The 10,754-nt window shown below is 37.5% G+C and overlaps 1 protein-coding gene across 1 annotated transcript in view; it reads right to left on the reverse strand.

Annotated features, from left to right (window-relative positions):
- The window catches only part of LOC109393952 (partitioning defective 3 homolog B), a 620,394-nt gene that overhangs the window by 83,748 nt on the left and 525,892 nt on the right, over positions 1-10,754 (reverse strand). The window contains exon 5 of the mRNA XM_019663698.1: positions 5,064-5,152. Coding sequence (XP_019519243.1) covers positions 5,064-5,152 — 89 coding nt within the window. The remainder of the gene's footprint in view (positions 1-5,063; positions 5,153-10,754) is intronic.

Below are 10,754 nucleotides of genomic sequence, written 5' to 3' on the forward strand. Positions count from 1 at the left end.
AAGCTATTTGTTATATACAAGGGGTTCAATAACTATCAGCTATTAGTATGATTAAGAGCCGCTGGCTTTTCAGTTCATTTCTTTTTAAGGAACATTCATTAAAGTGAGGAAACAAATACACTTATGAATTAAAGGGGAATAATCTACTTCAAGCTTTACAATTTTTCTCAACTGATTTCCTCAGTAAGACTTAAAAAAAATTAAATACTGTAGGACTGAGGAGCATAACTTCTTCATGATTAGTCCACTGAACATGAGAGAAAGAGAAACCAAGGGTTGTAATAAATGGATAGAAGAAATTACTTGGTGTTCTTTAGGGACTGTTGCACAGGTCTGTCATATGTAACGGTGTGAGAGACAGCCTACGGAGATAAACATCCAAGAAGAGTTTGCATATGATTCTGAAGTCTACTTGATGGTGAAATGTCTTGCTGATGTGAATAACTGAGTAAAAAATCTAACAAAGAATTTGTTGTTGACAATGGTGGAATTCACTTAAATCAACAAATAATAATTGAGTAGTTCCAATGGGGGAGTTCTGCAAGGGAAAATCAAAGGGTAGTGCCTGGGGGTTTATAATCTAGGGGGCAGGTTAAGACAGGTAATACAAAATATTACAAAGCAATAAGATAGAAGTAATAGTTAATAGTAGTATATTCTCACTGAAAGTAAGCTATTATTTGGGAGGCAGTGTGCTAATTGTATTCTGAGTACTATAACATGTACTCATTTCAAATGTAGAAATGCTTACATCACTTCCATTGTATAGATAAGCAAACTGATGCTGAGAGGTTAAATAATTTGTCCAACATCACATCGTGCATATAAGGTAGAGTCAGGACTCAAATTAGAATGTATTGCATTCCAGAGCAGCTGTTTTAAACTACTTAGATATGTGTTTCAGTGCAGAGGCACTTTCTGATAGGTTTCAGAGGAAGAGGGAGCAGGATCATGAAGGGAAGCTGGAATCAGGAAAATCTTCCTGGAGGAGGTTGCATCTGAGATGGAACTGAGAAAGGCCAATGGGTCTTCAATCAAAACAGGCAGGCAAGGCCGAGTGGCGCGATGGTTAAGAACTGGCTTGGGACACCAGAAGGCCCCGGTTCGGATCCCACATATGAGGGCCAGTGACACTGCCCTCCACAGCTAAGATGCTGAACAACAGCTCAGCCTGGAGCTGGGCTGCTGTGAGTTGCGGGCAACGGCATAGGCTGCAGCCCCTGTGGCAGTGGGTTGCCATGGGCTACCGCGTGTAGCCAGCAGCCAGCGTGAGCAGCCAGCAGCCACTGTGAGCGGCCGTCCAGAAGCCGGCGACTGATCTGCCTCGCCCAGGAAGAGCGCAATGATGGTGCCAACTTGGGCCAGTGAAGCAACGTCCTCCACAACTAGACTGAAGAACTAAAGGACAGCAACTTGTCTGTTGCCCTTACCCCAATTCCCCAATAAAAATCTTTAAAAAAAATTAATAAAAACAACAGGCAGGCAAAGATGCAGAGAGGGCATGCACACAGAGGAAGCAGTCTGCAATGAGGCTGTGAACCAGGATGGTGTAGGTACACAAAATGGCTGTAATATTAAACGGGGGAGTGGGGAGGAATGGAGCAGAAGATGGACAGAGGGGAAAAAGAGAGGGAGAGAAGGGGGAGGGGAAAGAAAGAGAGATGAATTGATTGATTGAAGTGGGTAGAAGATAAGGTTGAACAATTCATTTGAGATCACCTTTCAAAGTAATATGTCAAATTCTATGCTGAAAAATTCACACTTAATTTTGTAGAAAATGGAGTCACAAAAGGTTTTAGAACTAAGGAACAGTAAGATAAATGCTGTGGTTTAGAAATATATACCTGGCAGTGAAATGTGGGATCAATTAGAAAACAGAAAGACAAGAGAGAGATTGGTACTTGAGACAGGAATTAGAAAATTTTCACACTCATCTATCTGACAAGCAATAGGGCTTGGACAGTAATCATAGGAATACAGCAAGAAAACATGGGGAAAGGGTCAAAATCTTCTGAGATAGCCTGTGCCAATAATTTGCCAAATGAATGGATATCAGAGGCAAAGAAGAAAATGGGATAAAATGTGACTGCAGTTTTAGGCCTGGAGAAAGGTCAGCCTGGAGGAGGTTAATTTGGGAAGTGTTAAGAAATAAGGTGAAGTCAGGATTGAGGGAGAGTTAGAGATGAGGTGAAAGTCGTTTGCACCTATCACTTGCTATTTAAAGAGAAGCCTAAAGAGTAATCTCCTATTTTAAAAAACCCACCCAAGAGAAACCTCTTGCCTCATGGACTTCTTAAGATCAAAGTACATTGAGTGGTGCTTTATCGGAGGTGCATATTGTAAGACTATTTGCAGAATACCCTCTAAGTGTTATTTTTCTGTAAATAAAGATGTTTGTTAATAATGGGTAAGCAGTTAATAGTTATGTTTACGATTTATGGAGCAATGTGTTTCCTCCATTGTCATTAACTCAACAGATATGTCCCAAGACCTGCATTAGATGTTAGGAACCCCTCGGTGATCCATAGCCTTGTTCAGAGTGACAAATAGTTATAACAAACTGCAGTATGTGTGATAGCGATAAGTGCAGTAGCAATTGATGTTTATCCAGCCTTCCATTTAGCTTCATGCTAAGTGAAATTGCCTGTAATGTATCTCATTTAACCCTCACAATAATCTATGTGTTTATTATATCCATTTTCCATATTAAAAGAAACATTTTAAAGAGGTTAAATAACTAGTCAATGGTTACATAGGTTATACATGTTCAAACTCAATGAAATCCAAAGGGTTTGGAAGGAGTGGTTTAGAAAGTACATCAGTTTATCTATCTGTAAAATAGAAGTGATGTAAGTATTTATACATTTGACATGAGTACATGTTATAATGCCCAGAGTGCAAACAGCACTGCCTCCCAAATAACAGCTCACATTTTATCCAGTGGTGATATGTGGAATCAATTAGAATAAAGAGAGATTGATACACAAGAGAAGAGTGATTAGGTAATTAAAATAGTCTAGCTGAGAGGTAACAAACGCTTCAGCAATGGCTATGAGAATTAAAACATAAGAACAGGTTCAAGACATTTGGGGATGAACTCTGCACATTATACTCATATACTTAGCTTCTACCTCATCTGCATAGAAGCGAGCCCAAAGTCCTATGCTTGGGTCAAGCTCTGTGCGCTATCAGGCCCTTCTTACCATGGGAGAACACTGACCATGTAACTCAGCTGTAGATGGCTTCATCATTTCTCTTTGTTTCTTCATCATCCCATGCCAGCTAGAACCAGTGTCTCCTCCTAGAATTGTGATCTCCAAGCCTTCCCCTGCTAGCTGTGCATTCCACACTGTGAAGATCCTTCTCATTGTCCCCCAACCCTAGAATATGCAAATGCTGGGAGTTTGTACTCATTCTGCTTTCTGAACTTGCCCTCAAACTAATTTCAGCTCATCTGCCTTTACTGGTGAGGACCACATGACGTTTCCCAGCATGAACTAAAACACCAAGGAGGGGGCACAAAGCAGGTGACGCTGGAGTCAAAAAATTTGGGGACAAGAGTGATGGTTGGGTCTCTAGAAGTTAAATTGTTCTGCATTTTGCAAATCCTTAGCCTACTAAAGATGATAATCAAGATAACTCATACGAAAATGTTGTTTTGATAATCAAATGATGCATATACACATATACTTGAATTAAAGAATAGTATTTCTTAAAATTGCTATACTTCATTTTCTCAATTCCTTGTACCCAAGGAAAGCTTAGCTAATTTGTTTATGCAGCCATCGACCAAATAATTGTTCACTCTATGACAGCTATCCACATAACATTTAGCCAAGATGTTAGCAAACTTTTCAAAAAGCTGACAAAAAACAATGAAATTAAAGTCAAACAGAATAAGAGTATTCTATTCATTATGCCTACCTCAAAAAACTATCTTATCAAGCTTCTGAAAAGACAATGCCCTGGAGGTTTTCTGTACCAACGTTTTAATAATGTGCAGTACATGAATGAAAGAAACAATCTATAGAAAGAGTACCTATGCCATATGGCTATAAATGATAAGCTTGAGAAAATTCCACAAAGTAAAGCAGAGTGATAGAAACTGATCACACATATTTTTTAAAGCTAATTCCATGTAAAATGCTGGGTACCTATTAGTAACTAGACTGAATTAAAGAGATATGTTGACTAAATGAATAAATGAATGACAAACTTCAGGAGCATCACCTTCAAGTGTTAAAGCCAACAATCTGTTAAATATGCAATTAATTTTCTTTATGAAACATTGGAAGCAACTTGGGAATAATGGTGGTGATGATGACATAGATGATAACAATGGGATGCTCAACAGCAGCAGATACTCATAGGACTGGCTCGGACCCAGGCACTGTTCAACGTGCTTTACATAGATTAGCTCATTTCATCTTTATACCAATCCTCTGAAGAAGGTTTTAATATTATTTGTTTTACAAACCAGAAATAAAGGCAAAGAGGGATGAGTAACTTGTTTCAGTGCTAGAGCTAATAAGCAGCTGAGCTGGGATTCGAACCAGTTAGGGCAGAACTGGAACTGAACACAGAGCAAAGGAAGTCCTGGTGAACTTGAGAGCAACTGACTTCATAGAATGAGCTAGTCACATTACAAACATGAAAAATCCTGGCAGGTAGGCTGTTTTCAGTTTATAAACATAGAGTAAAATCCTGTAAGATTGTTAAAACACAATGCAAAGCAATACTCAAAGAGCTACCGTCAAAGTGAGACATTTAACCACAATGAACCCTGACATGTTCATTTGAAAGCAATTTCAAAATCCAAGTTGCAGAAGAGTTGGAAGGATTGAGGCACATTTGTGTATGTGCATCCATATATATATGCTTGTCAGGAAGTTCTCATAAAGAAAACAAGAGAAAAGAGCAAGTAATTATTTAGACTAGGGACAGGGTTCACTCCACTATTCTACCTACTTTGATCTTCCCTATAAAATAAAAAATAACTATAAACTATTCAAGAAACAAACATCGAATTGAAATAAAATATTCTATTCACATAAAGAGAATACCTCAATGCATCCTTAGTTCTTGGCGATGTCAATAATTCCGTCTGTACACCATTCATAACTTCTCCATCTTCTAAGTTCTGTGTGGAATCCTGCGGCGAAACAAGCCCATAAGCATGTGGATACTATGCATATAGAATTGAAAATATGAATACAATGTCTCAACATGGGAGAATAAATGGTTTTACTCTGCACATATACAGTATGCTCCAATTTCTCTGAAGACTGGAAACAGGTGTTAATTTTTTCAGAGCTTTCAATGTTCTTCCCTCCCATTTGCCTTCTGAAATACTCAAAAGGGCCATTTACACAAGGAAATATGTTAAGAGCTTTGGAATACATCATTTAGCTTCCTGCTACTCAACTATACGTTTTGGGGACTGAAAGAAAGGGGTACCAAAGGGAAGGTGCCATAGACAGGTGGTGATGTATTAATTTTAATGTACTGTACTTGCTCACACCCCCCCGGTGACACTAAAAATATAAAGGAAAGCCAAATCCATGGGAAAAAATGTTGCCTGGCAAGGTCTCTTCTGTTAAAAGTGTAATAAAAATATTGCAAAAGAAAGAAATCTGGAGCTCTTGGTTTGTTATGAGACTTTGATTCTGAGGATGAGCTTCACAGAGAAACTACTATTAACCATTTAATTTCTAAAATGGCAAACACTCCTGTATTACAGAGAGGTAAGAGAGTGAGAGAGGGCCTTCAGCCCAGGACACAGGCAAATTGAGTTGTATGTTACACAGAGGAGAGAATGGATTCTAGAAAGCACACCTGCTATAGATTCCCATTTATGTAAGGCATTCGTTCTGTTAGGCTTTGGATCTGTACTTTAATAAAGTAATTCTGCAGATACACTACTCTGCAGAAGCAGAGTCGCCAATCAACGGTGTTAGTCAGGGACTCAGGTTTCAATGAAACAACAAACCACACAGAGAAAGGCCCATTATCAGCAATCACACCTGTAAACAGAGCATCCGTGGATCTGAATGCACCGTTTGAACAACAGAAAAGGACAATATATGAGTTAAGAGTTGGCCATCACAGAATTAGGTTAATATCTCGAAAGAAACAATAGACACCAGCCATAACTCAAGATGTTTGTAATAGTGGATTGAATGAAAGAGCAAACACGTTTCAGTTTTAGATGGAGTAGCAACATTTCACGTAGGGGCTGGTAGTTTTGTGAAGGACTTCGTCTACGTTGATTTTTTTTTTCTTAGTATGTTTTCTCCTCTCCATAGGGATAAAGAAAGGGAAGAAAACCCATAAGGTTAAAGAATACTTTTTAGTTTAAGGCACTGAATCTTAAAATATGAACGTCTTCAAAAGCTTTCAAACATTCACATTATTATGAAGGACTAGATATATGCTGACAGAGAAAAGAGACAGGGTTGGGCAGAGTACAAAAATACTTAGGAAGACAATTTAACAAAACGTCTGCACTTGTGACTATCACACATGTCAGAACATTCAAGGACTGTTTATGTCAAAATCAGTAACTTTCTTAAATGCCTCTCTTACACAAGAGGTAGTACCATGAAGGGAGAGGGTGTATCTAGTCCTCTAGATATTAAGCACATGGCACACAATGTTTATTTAATGAATGCTAATAAATGAGCCAAGTGATAGTGTATTAGTTTCTAATACTGTTTAATACATTACCCCAACATTTAATGAATTAAAAAATACAAACATTATTTCTCAGTTTCGAAGCATATATTTATGATTTATACAATTTAGAAGCAGCTTGTCCGGGCAGCTCTGGGTGGAATCTAATGAAGAAGCAGTCAGGAGGCGAGCAGGGCTGCAGCTGCGATCATCCGAAGGCCTGACTGGGGCTTCAAGACCTACTCTTTCTTCATATAAAAGCCTTAAGATATAATTCACGGAACATTACGTTTCTCCCTTTAAAAAGTACAATTCGGTCCTTTTTAGCTTACTCAGAGTTTTGCATCCATCACCACTCATTTTAGAACCATTTCAAAACCCCCAAAAGAAATTCCACACCTATTAGCCGTTACTTCCCATGCTCCCTGTCACCCCTACAGCCCCTGACAATCAACCTGTTTTTCGTCTCTACGTATCTGCCTATTATGAACATTTCATATGGACAGAATCATGAGATACGTGGCTTCTATCACATAGTACAATGTTCTCAAGGCTCATCCGTGTTGCAGCATGTATCTCTATTTCATTCCATTTTATGGCCAAATGATAATCCACTGTATAGCTACACCACATTTTGCTTGCCCATTCATCACTTGATGGGCATTTGTTTGCATTTTTGCTGTTTATGAATAACGTTACTATGAACACTTGAAATAATGGTCAATTATAAAATAACGTTGCTAAGTAAAGAAGTTCTTGTGTAGACATATGGTTTCAGTTCTCTTGGGTATATACTTAAGAGTGGAATTGTTTTGTCATATGGTAACTCTATGTTTAACATTTTGAGAAACTGCTATACTATTTCTAAAGTGTCTGCACAATTTTACATTCCCATCAGCAATACGTGAGGGTTCCAATTTCTCTTCATTCTTGCCAACACTTGTTATTTTCGTTTATTTTCAAAATAATTTTAGCTATCTTTTTGGATGTGCAGTGGTTTTTGATTTGCATTTCCCTAATGACTAATGATTTGCATTTTTCTAATGACTAATGATGTTGAGTATCCTTTCATGTGATTATTGAACATCTGTATATCTTTAGAGAAAAGTCTAATTATTTGACTTTTTATTAAGTTACAAGAGTTCTTTAAATACTCTCTATATGAATTTCTTATCCTAGATGATTTGCAAATACAGAGGGTGCCAAAAAATGTATACACATTTTAAGAAAGGAAATAACTATTAAAATTGTAATACTCAATATATACCGATAACAAAAGATGAATACAAGTCACATTTGACTTCTGCAATTACAAGAGGTGCTCAAAGTGGTTACCATCAGCATCCAGACACTTCTGATTACGGCGAACTACTGTTTGAGCAATGTTGACCAGTGTCCACTTGTAGACATTTTTTTTGGCACCTCCAGTTTTTTGCCCTATTCTGTGGGCTATCTTTTCACTCTCTTGATGTACCCTTTGAAGCATAAAAGCTTTTAATTTTAATGAAGATCAACTTATCTATTTTTTCTTTGTTGCTTGTGTTTTGGGGTTGTATCTAGGAAACACTGCCTAATCCAGGTCACAAAGATTCACTCCTATATTTTCTTCTAAGAGTTTTATAGTGTTAGCTCTTACATTTAGGTGTATTACTATTTTGAGTTAATTGTTGTGCACGGTGTGAGGTAGGGGTCCAACTTCATAAGTAGCATGTGAATATCCAGTTATGCCAGCACCATTTGTTGAAAAGATTCTTCTTTCCCAATTGAACTGTCTTGACGCCCTTTTCAAAACTCAACTGACCAACACTGTAATGGTATTTCACTGATCTATATGTGTAGTCTTATGCCAGTACTACATGGTCTTGATTGTCATAGCTGTGAACTAAGTTTTAAAATCAGGAAGTTTGAGTTTTCCAAATTTGTTATTTTTGTTTTTTTTTGTTTTGGCTCTTCTGGGCCCCTAGCACTTCTATGTGAATTTTAGAATCAGCACATCAATTTCTGCAAAAAAGCCAGCTGGATTTTTGATAAGGATCACATTGAACTTGTAGATCAATTTAGAGACTTAGGCACCTTCACAATATAAAGTATTCTAATCCATGAACAGGTAGCAGCTGTTAAGTGAAATAAATATTCTTTTTGGCTTTGTAATTATATACATATATATCCAGGATAACTTCGAAAAAAATGGGATATTTGCTACAGAGCTTTAACTATCTATTTTTGCCTCTTTGCTCCATACTCCAAGGGGAACTTTCATGTTGATCCCTTGCCAAGGTAAGAAAATACCATACTTTTGTGTTCAAATCAACATTCTGCAAGGTGAAAAAGACTTTTTTTTCATTCTAGTTAGATGATAAGTAAAGATTCTACTTATGTCAACAACATACTTAATGTTCCAAGTATATGGAAATGTCCGTTAGAATGTGAAAGCAATATTGGGCCAATTGCAATGTAATAATCTGCTCAAGGGTAATTCTGAACTGACTAGTTTTAAAGCAATCATGTCAATAACTACAGACTTAGAAAGAACACACATATTCACAGACATACGTATATGTCTAAGACAAGAGTTGTACTATTTTAAACGTAGCATCAAAAACTCTACCTTGCCACAGCTATCACAAAGGGCAGTAACTATAGTTTATCATCTCAGCTAATGGGCAGTGTTTGTCACTTGGCAAAATCATTTCTATATATTGCAGTAACAGAATTCTTTGATATTCTCTGGAGACAGGGCAGGCAGACAGATGCTTAGGACATCCTACAAGGACACAAAGCCAATTCCGAATTTACTTCAACGACACTGAAGCAGTGCAGTATTGCAAGACTTACAGGCAAAGGCAACCTATTTCCTAACCGGGTCCACAAAAGCATGTTTTCCAAACATTACAAAATAACTGACAGACAAAATTTCAGAGCACTTAGAATTTTCCCTTACTAAATTAATTACATGGTGAAGAAAGGGTCAGAAAACAACAAATACCTAAACATAATTTTCTCATAGCTATTTAAATACATTTGAAAAGAACTCCTGTAAATGCATGACTTTCACATTTGGAAATAAAGGGACAAACGTACATGATTATGAAGAACTAGAGGTATAAACAACTGCTACGGAACGACGACTATCTTCAACTTTAGACTCGAGGAATTTTAATTATGTGATTTCAAATGCTCAAACTTGCCTCTAGAAAACACAAACGTTTGGAAAACTCTACACATAATTTTATTAAGAAAAAGATTACAATTCCATTTTTAATATTAACTTAATATAGAAGGATATGGTCAGCTGCTTTGAAATAAAGCTATTTCAAAATTTATTTTGTCTCTTCCTTTTGCCTGCATTACAATCCTTTGCTATCTGATACATTTCAGCAAGAGGTCGTGTCTTGCCAACCTGGCAGAGACCTTTACGAAGCTTGTCCTTCACCTCTTTTCTCAAAACAGGGAACCTATCATAAAAGGCTCTCACGACAGATATGTTTAATTACCCCAATTTTTAAAAAGTGAACATTTTTAGCAACACTTTCAGGATCACAGGAGCATTCCTGACAGCCAGAATTGAGTTGGATTTAAACATCCCTGTGCTATTTTTAGCTTTAAAATCAACACTTACATAAATATTCCCAAACCAATTAGCAGCAGCTGGAAAGTAAAGGTGTTTACATTTAGTTAGCACTGGCGCTAACGACTGCGAGTGCTCTAACGACTGGCAGCATGAAAGGGTCCAAGCACCAGGCGGGGTGCCCCTCTCTCCAGGGTGATCATGGCATTGGCACCAGGCTAGCATTTCCTAGTTCACAGTTGGTATAAGTCACTGATTTCATACAGGAAAGTGTATTCATTACATAGCATTATTAAGTTATACATCTCCAAACAAACTTAGCACTCTTGATAGAGCTTTCTGGAAGAAAATGCTACCCTAATTCTCATTGCTTTTCCCTAGCGGACCACAGCTATAAAACAATATTATAAACAGTTTGACAGCTCAGTTTTTCACCGCCCAGACGAGAACTAACATAGATGTCCCTTTGATTTATACTAGGTGTAAATCTATAGCCTTGAGTATACCGCCCCCC

The sequence above is a fragment of the Hipposideros armiger genome, unplaced genomic scaffold, assembly GCF_001890085.2.
Source record: "Hipposideros armiger isolate ML-2016 unplaced genomic scaffold, ASM189008v1 scaffold_399, whole genome shotgun sequence".
NCBI lineage: Eukaryota > Metazoa > Chordata > Mammalia > Chiroptera > Hipposideridae > Hipposideros > Hipposideros armiger.